The following is a 17,989-nucleotide window of genomic DNA, read 5'->3' as shown; positions in this document are numbered from 1 at the left end:
TGATAAAATGAAGAAAATCAAAGAAACAAACTCAAATCAATGACGGACTGAGTGGAAGGGAAAAGAACTTACCTGTGCAAAGAGGCGTGGGAGAATCTGAAGGCTGAGGACGAGGGCAAAAAAGGGAAAAGCAGAGAAGAGGAAAACACGAATTAGGAAGTCGGGCATGAGGGAGCGTAATAGTTATTACGCGCAATAACTATATAGGGGGTAACCGATTACGCACAGATTGGGATTCCAGCAAACCAAACGGTGTAATAGTAGTGGGCCCGCTGCATAGGGGGGGAATACGCATGCATTCCCCCCAACCAAACGCTTGTGAGCGTTTAACCAAATCTAGTAAGCTTGCAACCGCGACAACTCAACCGAAAACTGAGAGGAGAAAGCTATTTATTTTTATTTTATTTTAGTTTAGTTCTGAAAGAAACTTTAAAGATCCAATTCGGTTCAAGGCTTTTACAGATCTACGAATCATCCAAATATATCCTATCTCATTCTCGATCTTATTACTCTCCTTACCGCTACTTGAAATATTGAAATTAATTCAAATCCTTACAATCCATTTTCAACCAACGCTAAAACCCTAGCATTCGGCGAGATCCGAATTCCCAAAAAATGGATGCTCCGCAAGGCGGATCCGACGGCGACAAAACCAATCCTTCCTCTTCTCCTGTCTCCGTTGTCTCCAATTTCTGGAAAGGTATCATCAAGTTTAGCTTCATTCGGAATTATTCTTCTTTAAGTGTTAATTTTGTTTTGTTCAACCATTTCCATTGGAGTTATATTTAGATGTTAACTAATCAGGCTGCATTTTTTGTTGAAAATCTTGACTGCTTTTAGTTTGATTTTTTACTCTTTTTCTGAGGGTGGGAGAGAAAAATGAGACACGAAATCAGAAGAGGTTGCCATTTCTATCCATGTTAAAAAAAAAAAACAAAAATCAATCTTCCAGAAAATTGGATAGTTTTGGAAGGAGAAAGTGTGAAAGATGAGTCAAGTACTTCAAATTTTCAATATTCTCCAATTTTTTTCGTCTGCATCTGTGATGGTTCCAGCAAAAATAATTAGGAAAAGAATTTTTATCGGTTTAGACTGTTATGTATTATTAAATTGCGCTTATATAATTCTTCTTTATGATAGAATTATAAATAGAATCAGTAACATCTAATTAGTGATTGATGAGATTTGAATTCTTAGTGAATTCTATAATTTATGGTATTTTAGTTTCACCTTATGTTTATTTCCTTTTTATATTAAATCATTTATAAAAAAATGTATTTATACTTCAGAAATATAACGTAAAAAATATAATAGTAATAACATTTATTCTTGTGCAATATGCATGACTATGTGCTGGTATAATCAAATAGGAAACTAATTATTCTTGGGATGAGTATTAATTTCCTTTACGTCTTTTTTTCTCTTTTACAGAATTTGATCTGGAAAAAGAGAAAAGTGTGCTTGATGAACAAGGACTCAGAATAGCTGAAAATCAGGAAAACAGCCAGAAAAATAGGCGGAAGCTTGCTGAGAGTACAAGAGGTATTGTTTTCTCCTACATGTATGGCATGTTTGTGCAGTAATCATAAAAAGACTTCAGCATTCTTTACAAGGATGCAGGGTAGCCTAATGATGCTATGTTTTCTAACATTTTACTGTTGAGTTAACATACTATTTTCTAGGTGCATGTTGATCAAAAGTAGACATGAGTGCCAAATCCTCAAGTGTCTCATCCTTTTTATTTTTCTTTAAAAATATTATTATTGTTATTATCATGATCATGATCATTATTATTATTATTATTATTATTATTATTATTATTATTATTCAAATCAAAGAACTCTATCAAATGCAAAACTGCTAATAATTTCCATTTTTTGGTTCAGTTACTGGGAAGCAAAGTAAGAACAGAAGGTTGAGGGAATGCTAATTATAGAGAAAAACTTAATATCAGTTACTTATTACTGTGAAAGTTAGACGAGTTGAAAATTTTCCCTTTTTCTTAGCATCCATGCTCATTGATTTCCTTTTGCTATAGGTCTACTCTGTATAGAGAAATGCCTTAGTCAAATTCATTGTTTCTCATCATAACAGATTTCAAGAAAGCTGCGCCAGAGGAAAAATTAAGTTTATTTAATTCATTACTTAAGGGCTACCAAGAAGAAGTTGATAATCTTACCAAGAGGGCAAAATTTGGCGAGAATGCTTTTCTTAACATCTATCAAAAGCTTTATGAGGCTCCTGATCCTTATCCTGCTCTTGCTTCAATTTCTGTAAGTATTATCTCTGATATATGGTACTTATAATGAGATCCCACTAAAATTTGCATTCTATTAGTTGAATGCCTCCCTCAATTCAGTTTTTAATTGATTGGAATTCTTTAATGTCGACCAATGAATTATTTGTCTGAGATGTTAGGTAACACTAAGGTTCAGACATACATTTTTGGATTCAAATTAAACAATGCTTAGGGGTAGTATTTTGGTGGCACAAATTATTTAACTGTGTGCAAATGGTTTCAAATATTATCATTTTTTTTCCATTAGGGGGGAAAGAGTAAAACTATCAAATGAATTTCTATAATAACTTTTTTATGCAAAATTTTACGCTAGTGTATCTAATTCTAGCTTTGAAATGCATAGAAGCAATTTCACTTGGGTTACATCAAACAACAATCTTTATGGAACATAGCACGAAAAAATAAAAAATTTAACATGTTATTTGTTTTGACATTTTTAAAATTTAACTGGGAAATATGTTATCATTCCTAAAATAAAAGTATGCATGCATATACCATGTTGTAGTTGAAAACTGTAAAAATGTTGACAGAAAAAAATTATCATTACATTATCTATCCTCTACTCCCCTCTATGTATGTAGCTCCAGGTCTTCCAAGCAAAATTATCTCTTTTTATGTACTTTTTAATGTACTACATGCGAGTTTGTTTCATTGGATTCACATACTTCTTCAGGAGCAAGATCTAAAAATCTCTGAATTGGAATCTGAGAACCGGAAGATGAAAGTTGAGCTTGAAGAGTTCAGAACAGAATCAATGCACTTAAAAAATCAGCAGGCAACGATAAGAAGACTTGAAGAGCGGAATAGACAATTAGAGCAGCAGGTTAGCAGTGCTTGGTTTGCTAATAAATGTATTTTCAGTAATGCAGTGTTGTGTTTTTATGTTTTGTGATCTTACTTAAACTGGTCTTTTGAACTGGTCATAAAGTGACTATGATGATAAAGTGACTATGATGATAAAGTGACTCCAAGAACATGGCCAGAAATTCAAAAAATAAATAAAGGAAAGACTTGTGTAGTATATATTAATAAACAAACATATAACATCAATTCCTCAAGTAATTAAAAATAATGCTTGGTTGAATCTATTTTTGTATTCATAGAAAGCGTTGGCTTGTTGTCTTAAACATGACCTTTTCCATAGAATTTGTTATAAAATCTGAATTTTAGCCCAATCCCCAATCTCTGGTTATTTTCTTTTATATTTACTTCTTTTCTTCATTCTAGAAGTAGGCATATTTGTTTCAGTTGTTGGCATCAAGAAATTACTTGTCATCACTTTGAAACTAATGTCAGAGACTTGCAACATAAAATTGATAAGTGATGCATGTCATGGATTAGTCTTTCCTTTATCTAGTTGAATCTCTATCTTCTTATGTTTTTTCACTTCTTTTTACATTTTGTTTGTTTTTCTATGGACAATGAAGCTAAGAGAGTGGCTTTTTTTATTCCGGTTGATATTCATTTCTAGGTCTATGTATTCTATGTTCTACAGCTCTATCTGTCGATGTTGCAAGATTTGGCCTCATGCTGAATCTAAAACAAATTAAAGCACATTAACTATACGGAAAATAAAACATAAAGGAAGTAAAGAAGCAGCCAAATCTCCGAAGTTCATATTTGTCAACTTTAATGTGCTAAGCATGTAACATGCATGAGATCAAGAGTCATTCCTTAACTCCAAGATGTAGTGATCTTGAGTTTTCAAATAACCCATGCCTTCTTGAATACTAGGAAGGAATCCAGACATATGAATAAGAAAATCTTCTTCAAGGCAGGATCGTCAGGGCGTGTTCCTAGGCGTGCCTATGCCTTGTTCCTTAGTGTTAGGCAACAAAAGTGCCTTGGACCGTTCTGGTTGAAGCTAATTTGATTAGGTGCACACCTGATGTGCCTAGGCATGCTTGTCTGCAAGGCAATAGGCATAGAAAAAGCCCACCTGATTGAAGTTCTCTCTAATTTCTTTTCGAAATACAATAGTGGCATGTCATGTCATGTTTATTGCATGTTGGCTTGCCTTGCTTTTAAAAGAAGAAAAATAGAGGGCTGACTTAGGATGTTGCCTTTTATTATCTACATCTAGGTTTAACCATTGATTTAGTTAATTTGCCTTGAGATATAATCTTACACAGGAGAATTATGATTATGCTGATCATAATTATAGGAAATTAACTTTTTTTATTTGGTTACAAATGTGGTTTAAGATGTAAGTCAAAGAATCTAATGCTTGTTTCTTTTTTTTGATTTAAGATGCATGTCAAAGAACCTAATGCTTACTTTTTCTTGCCGGTTCAATGAGTTCATGTTAGAAATTTGTTGTGATGAAAATCTAGCGAAATGTTTTGGCAATGTTCCATAATTCTTATCTACACAGTTCTGGCAAGTTAAGCATCATTGCCTTCAAGTTTTCCCTCGCCATTTTCCTTATCTTTATGTTTTCACCCCTTCAGTTAAATTATTTTATTTTTGAAGTATACAGCTGAATGGTTAATCTTGGCCATGCATTCAGATGGAGGAAAAAGTGAAAGAAATTGTGGAGATGAAGCAGCGCAGTTTAGCAGAAGAAAACCAGAAAACTCTAGAAGTCTTAAAAGACAGGTATCTTTTCCTCCTAGTGGTTTAGGTGTTAGATATTCCTGTCTGTTGTCAGACATATTCCTTTCTTCATGCAAAAGTATTAGAATGTAGCTGCAAATTGCACCAGAATTCCATTATAATAGTTGGTGTGTAAATAGCTCTCTTAATGAACCTGTTCTTTAACTTCTAGTATTATGTTCCCTGATGTATATAAATTATATACTTCATGCAGGGAGCAATCTTTGCAAGATCAATTACGGCAAGCTAAAGAAAGTGTATCAAACATGCAAAAACTGCATGAACTTGCACAGAGCCAGTTGTTTGAACTTCGTGCTCAGTCAGGTGAAAGGCTGACCTGACTGTTCTGTTCTACAAATCTGTTATTTGACTCCATTAATTGTCAAAAGAATTTTTTTTTCATTTGTTTTGTTATGTTTTCCACTCTCTGGGATTATGTGCCCTTGCTTCTAGTGTCTTACACTGTCTTTAACCATGCAGAGGAAGATAGGGCAGCAAAGCAATCTGAGGTCAACCTTTTGATGGATGAAGTAGAGCGAGCCCAAACTCGGCTTTTTAGTCTGGAGAGAGAGAAGGTAGATTAAAAATATAATTTTTTAGCTTATTCTGACACAATAAACATGTCATTCATTTAAGATCTTGATTTGCCAATATGAAAGCAGATGGGAGTATAGTTGCATATGGCAATTGATACTGACCTAGTTAATAAAAAGGACTGCTGCGGCCTTTCTTCAACTTGGAACTATTTGGCTGCCTATTAATCTCTGTAATAATTATTTAATTAAAGGCTTCAAATTCTGCATTGTGCTACTTATAAATAAATCCTTGAACCTAGTTAATTTAGTTAAGCAGATCATGCTTGCAATTTTTATTCTGATATGCACTGTAGTGGATTCTGCTGACATAGTGATTGCAGCATATGAAGATTTTGCAAGCATTATTATTTTTATTTGTTTAGTTGGTATATATAAGTTTGATGTTCCATGTTGGTAATTGGATGCTTTGCAGGGGCTTCTACGCTCACAATTGCAGTCAGCAAATGAAGAGTCAGAAAACAAGAGAAGGTAAAGTTCTCCAGTACCATTAACTGTGAAAAGTGCAATCCTTTCTAGCTATTATATTTTCTGAAAGAAATGAGTGAAAAAGGTACTTGTGCCTATTATTATAGGCTTTAACATCTGATACTTGATAACTGTTTTCATGTTTTATTTTACAAGGTTTTTACATGTCATGTGAAAGTGTGTAGTTTTGATTGTCATTGGGGTCAGAAATTTTCTGTGCATTTGCAGAAGGTCATAAATACAAAAACCTTTTTGGTCTAGGACGCCCACTCTTTAATTTCTTAGTATATGTAATTTGTTGCTGAGAAGCTTTTATTTTGGCTCTTCTCTAATCATATGTTCCTTTGCCTCTTTAAATTTCTTCCTTTCTTCGTTTCATATATAGCTAGGCATGCTTGAATCTCTTGGGTTTATCTTTGACAGCTGGCTGTATAAACATTTTTTGTGGAATTTGAAATGTCAAGTTTCCTCTTAAAAACATCATTTTATGTGAAGTAAAGGCCGGATAGACATTGTTAGTGGAATTTGAAATGTCAAGTTTCCTTTTAAAAACATCATTTGATGTGAAGTAAATATGTTGTATGTTAATGAGGTATAACTTCTCAGCAATTGTTTTCTTGTCTCTACATCATATCATTGCCTTCTATGCTGGTCAAATATTGTTCTATATGTGGTATGTGAACAGTTATAGGAGCTCTTTTGTTCATTTGTGTTTATATCCATTTTTCTACGGTTCCCATGTTATATTTGCAATGTGTTTTTCTCAATTGATCATTTCTTCGACACAGTGATGTAGATTCAAATGCCATACTTGAAAACTCCCTAAGTTCCAAAGAAAAGATAATCTCTGAGCTGAACATGGAACTTCACAATATTGAAACTACGTTATCCAATGAACGAGTGCAACATGTCAACGAGATCAAGAAGTTGAATTCGTTGCTCAATGAAAAGGTAGAAAACCTTATTGCTATTTTTTCCTCCCCCAATTAGTGCAATGTGTACTAACTGTACTTTTTTCTAGTCTTAAAAAATTGGGTAATTATGCCATTTATGTTTCACTTTAGTTATGAAACACCATGTAATACTTCTCTTGGTACATGACATCATGTGAAACATCATTTTTGCTTTCACCTAAACATTGTAACTACCTATGATAACGAGAAGTTCTAGGTTGAGCCTTCTAGAATAAGCATTCCATCAACTTCAACTACACAAAACATTACCCAATTACACAAATTTGTATAACTTTTGTAATGTTTTGTATAATTGCACTATTAAACAAAACATAATTATACAAAGCATACTCAATTATACAAATTATTACAACTATTGTAATGTTTTGTATAATTACACAAAACATTACCTAATTGCACAAATTGTTACAATATTTGTAATGTTTTGTTTAATTACACAAAACATTGGCTAATTACACAAATTATTACAGATCTCATAAAGTTTTGTGTAATTACACAACATTGCCTTATTACACAAATTATTACAAATCTAATAAAGTTCTGTGTAACACGAATTGCATAAAACATTATCCAATTGCACGAACTATTACAACTTTTGTAATGTTTAATGCATCATTGAAGCTGATTAACATTGAAGCTGATGGAAGGCTCATATAAAGGGGCTTTTTTAAATTGTCTTCATGATAACAGAATGAAATCATAGGTGTTAATGTTAAAAACAAAACCAAATGGGGTGTAAGTGCAAATTGCCCTTTAAAATTCAGTAGTTATTCATTCACAAAAAATTCCATGATTATGGTTTTCAATTTGTTCCTTTCCTAAGTGTTTTGGTAATTAATATTTTCTTCACACTCAACACACTACCTTTTGATAACAGAGTGAAACCATGGGTGTTAAATGTTAAGAACAAAATCACGTAGAGTATAAGCACAATTTACCCTTTAAAAGTCTATAGTCTGTTCATTTACCGTTGAATTTCAAAGATGAAAACATAAATCAGATGAATAATTTTAGAGAGGAACACTGTTATTTTCTCTTCTTTCATAAACATGAAGCTGCTAGAATTTATAGGAGAAAAATGACATGTTTACCACTAGTTTTTCGATAATTCTAGTATTAATCAAATCCCTTAAATTGAGATACAATCAAATTAAATCTTGAAATAAAATAAAAATAAAACAAGAGGGATTCTAGGAAAATCCTTCATAATCTCTTTTTTCAAACGATGAAACTAGAGAAATTGATTCCTAAAGTGTAGGGATTAACTATGGAATTCTAACCCCCCTTCAAGTTAGAGAATATATGTTGATCATTCCAAGCTTGGAATTCAATTCTTGAAAGAGCTTTTGTTAGAACATTTGTCCCTTGGTGATGAGTAGGTGTGTAAATTAGGTTCAATATTCCAGCTTCAACCGTTTCTTTTATAAAATGGTGATCTAGTTCAACATGTTTGGTTCTATCATTATGAATAGGATTTCTAGCAATACCTCTTGCTGCAAAATTATCAAAAAACACCTTTATCAGCTCTCTTGTTGAGATCCTTAACTCTTCAAGTAACCGTTTCAACTATAATCCTTCACATATCCTTTGAGCTAAAGCTTTACACTCTACCTTGGCACTAATCCTAGAGACAACAGACTGTTTCTTGCTACAGCAAGTTACCAAGTTTCCCAATACAAAGGTGCAGTAGCTTGTAATTGATCTTTGATCTATAATGGATCTTGCCAATTAGCATCCAAGTGGACTTCAACTCCTTTAGTTGTTCCTTTCTAAAAGAATGTTCTTTTACCATGAGTCATTTTCAAGTATCTAAGAATCTGATAAATTACTTCAAGATGTTCTTCATTTGGTTTGTTCATAAATTGACTTACAACACTAATAGGGAAGCTTATGTCTGGCCTTGTGTGGGACATGTATATAAGCATTCCTAAAAGTCAATATCTTCCTATGTCAAATGGTAGAGTACCTTCTTTGAAACCTTTTTTATAATTTGATTCCATTGGAGCGTCAGCAAGCTTGCAATTTGACATTCCAATTTCTTTTAGTAAGTTGTACTTTCGTTGTGAGACTACAATACTTATCTTTTGAACTGGCAACCTCCATGCCTAGGAAATATTTTAATGGTCCTAGGTCTTTTATCTCAAACTTCTTAGCAAGTACTTTCAAGTAGCCCATTTCTTCATTTTTATCCCAATGACAATGATATTGTCAACATAAATAATGAGAATAGAAACTTCTCAATTATGAGAGAATTTTGTAAATAGGATATATCATCTTGACCTTGGGAATACCCATAATTCTTGGTTACCTTTGTAACCTGTCAAACCATGCTCTAAGTCACCTTTGAGAAAAGCATGGTGTTTTTCGAGAAAAGCTTGAGACCATAGAGAGACTTTTGAAGCTTATTGACTTCATTTGTTTTGGCTCTTGTCTCAAAGCATGTTGGAATTCCACGTAAACTTCTTCCAAGTCACCTTTGAGAAAAGCAATTTTTATGTTTAACTAGTCAGGAGGGCCGTTTGGATTAATTGCTAGAGATAGCAAAACACAAACAATATTAAGCTTTGCAATAGGAGCAAAGGTTTCTTGATAGTCAATACCATAGGTTTGAGTAAATCCTTGGGTAACAGCCCTTGCTTTGTAGCGACTTACACTCCCATCTAGATTATGTTTGACAGTGAAAATCCGTTATCCCACTGGTTGCTTCCTTTTTGGCAAGTCTAAGAGTCCCCAAGTACCATTCTTTATAGGAGCATTCATTTCTTCTTGGATGGCAGCCCTCCATTTTGTTTTTTTTAAAGCATCATGAATATTCTTTGGAATTTCTACATTGGATAAATTAGTAGCAAATGGTCAATATTTTTATGAAAGATTATATAATAGGAAACAAAGTTGTAGGTTGGATGCTTGGTACATCGTCTTACACCTTTTCTCAAACCAATAGGAATACTAAGATCATAAAAAATATTAGTCTGAGATGTGTTACCTAGAACATTTGGACTTGAATTGGATTCATGGTTTTTCTCAGGAAGTGTGTAGTTTTGTTTCCTCTTGAGCCTTTTTCTACATGGAATAAACAATTAGTTCTTTGTCAACTGCAGATTCTGCAGGATAGGAATATGTGTGTTAGTGTCTAGCTTAGCTTTTAGAGGATTCATGGTTGTTGGATTGAGGATGGTTGTTGGGGAATGGAGGTTGTGGGAGGAATGGTTGACTCTATTTTAGGTGAGATAGATGTGGCGGCTAAAAACTACATTCTTGTATTGTAGAATTGTTCTCTCCCTGAATGGAAGTTTTTGGACAATATGGTTGATTTTCAAAAACTTAATATTTGTAAAAGTATAGAATTTCCTAGTTACTTGTAACACTTGTAACCTTTTGGGTGGGAGAGTAACCAAGAAAAAGACATTTTATGGCCTTTGGATATAGTTTGCTTCGATGTTGTTGATGTATATGAACAAACACTATGTACCCAAACACTTCTAATGGTAAGGATGAGATGAGTCGAATATCTGGGTAGGAGAGAAGAGACTGGCAAGGTGTTTGAAATTTTAGAACTCTTGAAAGTCTCCTATTAATTAGTTATGTGGCTGTAAGAATTGCCTCACCCCAAAAATGCTTGGGAGCTCTCATGGTGAACAGAATGGATCTGGCTACTTTTGGGAAGTGTGTGTTCTTTCTTTTTGTTGTCCCATTTTGTTGGGTTGTGTCAACACACAAACTTTGATGCACAACTCATTGATCTATAAGATATTCTCCAAGTATGGAATTGAAATAGTATTTGGCATTATCAAATAGAAATACCTTTATTTTTGTTTGGAATTGTGTCTGGATCATGTTGTTGAAAATTTTAAAGATGTTGCCTGCCTTTGTTTTTCTTTCGTCGAGTATACCCAAGTTATTTGTGTGTGATCATCAACAAATGAAACAAACCACCAAGCTCCTGAGGTGGTGTTGACTCTAAAGGGTCCCTATGTGTAGCACTTTGAATCATTGCAAAAGGATGGGATGTTTTATACCCTTGGATTGAATAATTGTTTCTCACATGTTTGGATAATTGACAAGCTTCACATTGGAAAGTCTCAAGATTGGTTTCATTGAAAAGTGTCAGGAATAATCTTTTTAAATACCGGAAATTGGCGTGACCTAACCTATAGTGCCACAACATGATTGCACTATCGTTATTGGAAGGAATTGAATAAATTGGGAATGACACACTACTTGTAGTTTGAGTTTGTTCTCCAGGAGTATTAGGACTAATAAGAATATAGAGCCTCGAAGGTTCTTAGCATTGCCAATCATTCTCCTTGATTCCTAGTCCTCAAATTCACAAAGAGTTAGTAACACAATTCATATATTTGGCGAGTCTGCTAATGGACGAGCAAATGACAAGCAAATTGGGAACTGATAGCACAAATTTTAAAATCATTCTGTCAGTGATAACTATTGATCCTATCCTTGCCACTTTGGACAATGTACCATCAGCAGTACAAACCTTTCAGAGTTTGGTCTGTTAGTAGTAAATAATGTAGCTTTACTAATTATATGATCTAATGCACCTGTTTTTTTGGGGTGCTCAAGGCCATAGGGAAATTACCTATTTTAGCAATGGAGCATCTTCCAATGATATTGTCGGTAGCCATTCCGAAGGCTGGGCCTTTTTTCGTCATAAAAGAATCAATGTTCAATCGCTGATACCATGTTGAATTTTAGAGATGAAATTACAATTGAGAGATTAATATATTATAGAATTTCAGAGATGAAAATAGAATTGAGATGAATATTTTCAGAGAGGAAAATTTTGTTATTTATCCTTATTTCATAAATATGAAGCTGGTGGAATTTATAGGAGAAAAATAACATGTTTGTCACTACGTACTCCTCAATTCTAGTAGTAATCAAATCCCTAAAGGAGATGCAATCAAATTAAATCCAGAAACAAAAATAAATAATAAAACAAGAGAGATTCTAGGAAAAACCTTCTTAATCTCTTTATTCAAGCAAGGAAACTAGAGAAACTAATCCTTGAAGTGTTGGGATTAACTTTGGAATTTTACATTTACAAATAATTTTTATGATTTGCTACTTAACATATTTTACTTATTCTTATGGAAACCAAAGCATAATTATTAGTTTATATAAACTTTTACTGAGCTTGGAGAATTTTCATCTATGGTGCTTTATTCAATGTGTTGGAAATAGGACTCTGATTAGAGTTGACGTTATTGTGTCACTTATCTTTATTTCCGCATTGGTTTTATATTTCTTGAAATGAATGTTCTTTTATTTGTAAGAAAGGACTTTTTCCCCTTATATTTCCTTTTTTCTCTTCTATGCAAATCAGGATGTTGCTCTTGAGGAGATGAAGAAAGAACTTAAAGCAAGGCCAACAGAAAAGTTGGTTGATGATTTGCGTAAGAAAGTGAAAATTTTGCAGGTAAAACCATCCTTTTAAGGGTTTCTTGGTTACGTAGATCTCCATGGGCTAATTAATTTTCAGTAGGTACCAATTTTTAAGAATTTTGCGTAATCAAGTTTCTGAAATAAAGATGGTTCTAAGTTCTCAGTTTTTACCAATTCCTTCAGGTAACTAATTCTCTTAGTTGTTTTGCTTGTACTGTACCTAGTGATGCTAACTTCCAATCATAAAAGAATTAGAAGAAACTCCCTTTGATTGTTGCTTTTACTGGCTCGCATTTTACTTTTGAAGCAAAAGTAGATGTGCTTTAATTTTTTAGACAAAAAGAAATGAAATTTTTAAAGATTTGAAGTTAAAATCTTAAATCTTCTTAATAGCATAATGTACTATTCTACTTTCATATAAATAACTTTTCTCTAAATTGTAGCCATTGGCTCTTTTTTTCCCTCCCTCCCTCCCTCTCCCTCTATCTCTCTTTTCAGTTACATATGATGTTGCCTTTTACTCTTCACTTTTACCTTTTAGTCTATGTTTCTTGACTCTTCATTGTTTTTTTTTGAAGTGCTCATGTGCAACACTTACGTCAATAAATGGGTATGATGCATATGACCTCCAATAATCCTCCAAATACATGGAAAAACTTAGAAAGATCTGACCATAGCCATGTCAGACACTTACCCGCATCACACACACACTCAAGTCCGAGTAACATAGCTTTTAGTAACTTTAGGAAGCAAGGAGCAAGTGGCTTTCATTAATTCCCATAGTTGCTCGACTCTTGAAGAGTATATGTTTTTTAGCATGTGGGAATACTTGATGTTTCACTTAAGCATCTTTTTACTGGTGACTTGTAGCCATTTTAGTATCTTTTTGTTGAAGAGGGTATATAATTGCCAATTAAGGATCAATAAGTATGTTGAGGATGAATTGGTGTTTGATTTGTACTCAAACTTGTATACTTTACATCAAAAGTCTGTTTATGTTGCCTTACATTTTTATATGTAAAACGAAAAAAGAAAAAATTGTTGTCTGTCTTGCTCTGGTTATTGCAGTTTACGCATGACTTTATATTAATTTTTTCTTGTTTCTTCTCACTTGATAGCATCCCAATGTATTTCTCATTATTGACTGTATAGGCAGTGGGTTATAATTCAATTGAGGCTGAAGATTGGGAAGCAGCTACCAGTGGGGAAGAGATGAGTAAAATGGAATCTCTTCTTCTTGATAAAAATAAGAAAATGGAACATGAACTTACACAGCTGAAGGTATGTTTTGGTGCTTTTCTTCCTAGTTTTTCTTTTTCCCAATTTTCTCCAACAAAGATAAATATAAATAGATCTTGTCCAGAGGAAACTATACAGAAGTCGATATCTTGTGGATATCTGCAGTTATCATATTTCATTCACATATATGGAGAATTTTGGATATTAGTTAGATTTTGATGCTTTTGATCTGTTTTAATTATCATGTACTAGTTGTGGTCATGTATCTTTTACTGGTTTTCAGGTCAAACTTTCCGAGAAAACATCTTTTCTGGAAACAGCTGAAGGCAAAATAGTAGAACTCGCGGAAAAGGTTAATGAACAACAAAAGCTGATACAGAAATTAGAAGATGATATATTGAAGGTTTGGATTAATTTCTTACAAGATTCTGAAAATGGCAATTTTAATCAGCTTCATTATGTTCTTACAGCATTTTCCTTAAATGACTTCCTGGCTGCTGCATATTTGTGAATTCTCTTTCATAGTGAAAGACTGAAACTATCAGTCTCTATTTTGTTCCATCCATGGATATAATGATATTGGACTATCTGAAACAAGACCCGCATACTGCAGCCTTTCCTTTTCATCCGCATCTTTTTATCTTCAATGCAGGGTTATAGTTCCAAAGAAAAGAAAGGAACTCTTTTTGATGATTGGGATCTTTCAGAGAGTGGAGGGAATGAACTTTCCGAGGTATTTTTGCTTCTGTTTGTTACTCTACATGTATAACTTACCAGAAAATATATCCTTTAAGATAGAATTTTTGTATCAAAGAAAATAGGAATTTAATTAACATGGTGTTTGTACTTGCTTCTGTTTGTTACTCTACATGTGTAACTTACCAGAAAATATATCCTTTAAGATAGAATTTTTGTATCAAAGAAAATAGGAATTTAATTAACATGGTGTTTGTACTTTTATACTTGCACATTGTACTCGGTCATATTTTCTATTTAAGCTTCACTGCTTAATCCTGTCTTGCTTCATGTAATTTTTAGCTATTCTTGCCAGCATGAAGTATAATTACCTGGGAACTTGATACCTCAAAGTGTGCGGTTTTGGGAAATTTATTAGATTCTTTCTTAATCTTTTACTTATTCATTTATTATCTTCTTTTCCTTTTCTTTCCCTTTCTCTTTTCCATTTTTTGTGCACGCGCATGGGAACAAGTGGATAATTACTCAGATAAAGGGTCCTCTGTCAAGAAGTCAGATTGTCCAACTTAAGCTGAAAAATTAGATGTGTGTACAGAATCTGTGTCAACAACACTTACTGAGTTTCTTCATTTTAAATGTTAGGTTAGGAAAGAATTTAGTGTCATATGTCCTATGTATTCATTGAGTGCAGCATTACCTTTTGAGACTGTTGGGCCACATATGGAGGTATTGTTGAAAGAATCATGTTTCTGAGTAGTGATGTTCAGTTCTGTATTTAAATTCTTGATATCATGGATCATAGTAAATATTTATTGACAGGAAATGTTTTGCAAGTGAAGTAACTCAATTTTCACAATGAACTCTGATTTATTATTTCATTTCCTATTATGGAGCAGAACACAGATCAGAAACAAGTTTCCGCAGATCAAGACCAAAGCTCAATGCTGAAGGTGATCTGCAATCAGCGTGATCGATTTAGGGCACGTTTGCGGGAAACTGAAGAAGTATGCCGTCCACCTTTCTGCGCATACTTGCATTTTTTTTTCAATTTTTATTTAATGGAATTCTTATTATATGCATTAAGTTTATGGTTTCTGCAAAATAACGTTGTTGAATGTTCCATATCTTATAGGAAATAAGGCAATTAAAGGAGAAGATAGGGGAGCTAACAACGGAACTGGAGAAAACAAAAGCTGATAATGTTAAACTTTATGGAAAGATTCGTTATGTCCAGGATTATAACCAGGAGAAAGTAATTTCTAGAGGATCAAAGAAGGTACTTGTTGCTTTTAGTACATTTCATGATTCTCATTAGTGCCTATAGTATCATATCTTGAAGCTGTCTTCTTGCATCTGATCACCTTTCAGTATGCCGAGGATCTTGAAAGTGGTTTCACCTCAGATGTTGAATCCAAGTACAAGAAGATATATGAGGATGATATTAATCCCTTTGCAGCATTCTCAAAAAAGGTTGGAAACTTGAGCTCCATTCATGAAATATGTAGCTCTGTCAGGTTCACATATATCACGTGATCTAGTTTAGTTTTGAACTTAGGCATGTAGAGTTCCCTTTGTTGTTTGATTCATTACAAATTTACAAATTTTAGAAGAGAAGAAACTGTGGGTGTTCACAGGCTTGTTTTTATTAGATGAACTAATTCAACTTAATTTTCTTAGTTACATATCTTCAAGCATAAATCAGATTTTGTATTTGTGCCATACATTCCATCATACATGCAATGAATGATCTGATAATTCTGGTTTCTTTTGGAACAATGCTCAAATATTCTTTCTCTTTGCAAGTATCAAGACTGATTCAAAATAAGATGTTGATACACACCCTTGTACGTTGCTATGAGACATATTTTTATCAGGCTAATATAAATGAAGAAGAATTGTCCTTGTAAAGCTTATTTTAGTTGGGAACAAAGTTGAACAGCCAAGACATGCAAACTCACAGCTTTTTACCGTCCATGCCAACTCGTATGAAAATATCAAAATAATCCAGTTAACATTTACATTCATGGAATCTTCGAGTTCAGGTCACATTTCTATTCATGCTGTTTGTTGATATAATGGAATAATCAGTTTCATTTATTACATAGGAGAGGGATCAAAGATACAAGGAGCTGGGCTTCAGAGACAGAATCACACTCAGCAGCGGACGTTTTCTTCTGGGAAACAAGTATGGTTTTGTTTCATCATCTATTGCATATACAGTGTATAGTATGCTTTATTTGGCAGGATCTCTTGTTCCATTTCTTGCATTTTTCTTTTTGAGTGTATGCACATTTGTAAAGGTGGCAATCACGCTGGTAGGTTTGGGGTGTCTAGCATTGTGACCAAGGTTGAGTTTAGGTCTCTGTCTTCTTTCCACTTCATTATTTTCTTGAGGATAGTCACTCTTAAGTGGGTGAATATAGGTTTCACGTAGGTTGGGGTATGTCTTATAGTAGGCTCAACTTTTTTTCTCGTTTTACTTTGCAAACAGCAAACCGAATGGTAATTGGATCTGGGGTTTGGATCATTTAAGGCAGGATGATTGTGTAAGGTAGTTGACTTCATTCAAATGCTTATTATAGGTCAACTTTGGTCCGAGTGTCGTTCCCTGTCTACAAATGTGCATTTGTAAATGAGCAGAATTTCTATGTGCATGTACCTTTACATTCTTTTGGGTGTTATATCCCTTCTATATATCAAATAAGAATAGTAGTAGCACATTTTTGTTGGCCCGTAGTTAAATTAATGTGGTCACCATTGTATAAGGGAGTCTGACGCAATTCTCTCCGTGACGTGTGGACGCAATAATACCTGCTTGCTTAGAAAGTTCGTTGATTTGCTAATGAAATACTTGGTTTGTAAGTGCAGGTATGCTCGAACATTTGCATTTTTCTACACAATTGGTTTGCATATCCTAGTGTTTACTTGTCTATACCGAATGTCCGCTCTAAGCTACCTCAGGTGATAATGTGCCCTAATCATTACTATAACTAAGCCAGATTTCCTTTCAGATTAATCTGACTCTACATGTATTTTTTGTTAATGCAGCCATGGCTCTGAGGAAACTGCCGTCGTTGAGAAAAACTTGAACCTTCCGCGTGGATATTAGTGACATCTACCCTTAGCCATTTCTTCATTTATGGTTTGTTCTTGTGAGAAGAATATGGCATTGAAATTAAATTTACAAACTTAATAAACTGTACATGTAACACAATCATGTTATGTTCAAAATAGCTAATACTATACATCCATGTCTTTCGATCTTAAGTTTGTTCTCAACTTGGGTTTGTTACGCCATCCTAATTCCAGTGCACGTATTTTTCTTTTTAAAAAAATTGAGATTATTGTCTTGAAAATGGAGGTGAGGAAATTCGATTTCAAAATATTTCTTTTTGAAGAAAATGCCATCTGATAATAATAATAAATTAAGGGGAAATACAAAGTCTTGAAACTCAGAAGAGATAACGCAAAACAGGAGGTTGAAAAAATAATACTATCGAAGAAATGAGAAGTCTGGGTAATCAAAGTCACAAAGCTTCAGCCAAACATTTCCATTCTTCACTGAGTAGACACCGAATCCAACCATTAGCTAGTTCAAGGTGTGTAAATACACACCATACTTTTTACTTATTTTAATATTTGTTTTATTTTTTGTTCTTATTCGTGAATACTATAACTCTATAAGTGGGTGACCTTCACTGTCCTTTCTTTTCTTTTCTGAT

The 17,989-nt window shown here is 33.6% G+C and overlaps 1 protein-coding gene across 1 annotated transcript; it reads left to right on the top strand.

The window, feature by feature from the left end:
- The first annotated feature begins 332 nt into the window (after nucleotides 1-332).
- Nucleotides 333-17,534, top strand: LOC105798696 (protein CASP). The gene is made up of 19 exons (XM_012628861.2): nucleotides 333-700; nucleotides 1,432-1,542; nucleotides 2,095-2,273; nucleotides 2,973-3,122; nucleotides 4,809-4,897; nucleotides 5,109-5,218; nucleotides 5,375-5,469; nucleotides 5,903-5,958; nucleotides 6,744-6,906; nucleotides 12,274-12,366; nucleotides 13,485-13,613; nucleotides 13,855-13,974; nucleotides 14,224-14,304; nucleotides 15,164-15,271; nucleotides 15,400-15,543; nucleotides 15,636-15,737; nucleotides 16,373-16,452; nucleotides 17,136-17,228; nucleotides 17,316-17,534. Exons 1-19 carry the CDS (start codon nucleotides 616-618, stop codon nucleotides 17,374-17,376), a joined length of 2,049 nt encoding a protein of 682 aa, XP_012484315.1. The 5' UTR covers nucleotides 333-615; the 3' UTR covers nucleotides 17,377-17,534.
- Nucleotides 17,535-17,989: the final 455 nt, after the last annotated feature.

The sequence above is a fragment of the Gossypium raimondii genome, chromosome 9 (assembly GCF_025698545.1).
Source record: "Gossypium raimondii isolate GPD5lz chromosome 9, ASM2569854v1, whole genome shotgun sequence".
NCBI lineage: Eukaryota > Viridiplantae > Streptophyta > Magnoliopsida > Malvales > Malvaceae > Gossypium > Gossypium raimondii.
The sequence above is the reverse complement of the archived record's forward strand: the minus strand, read 5'-3'. Positions and strand labels throughout refer to the sequence as shown.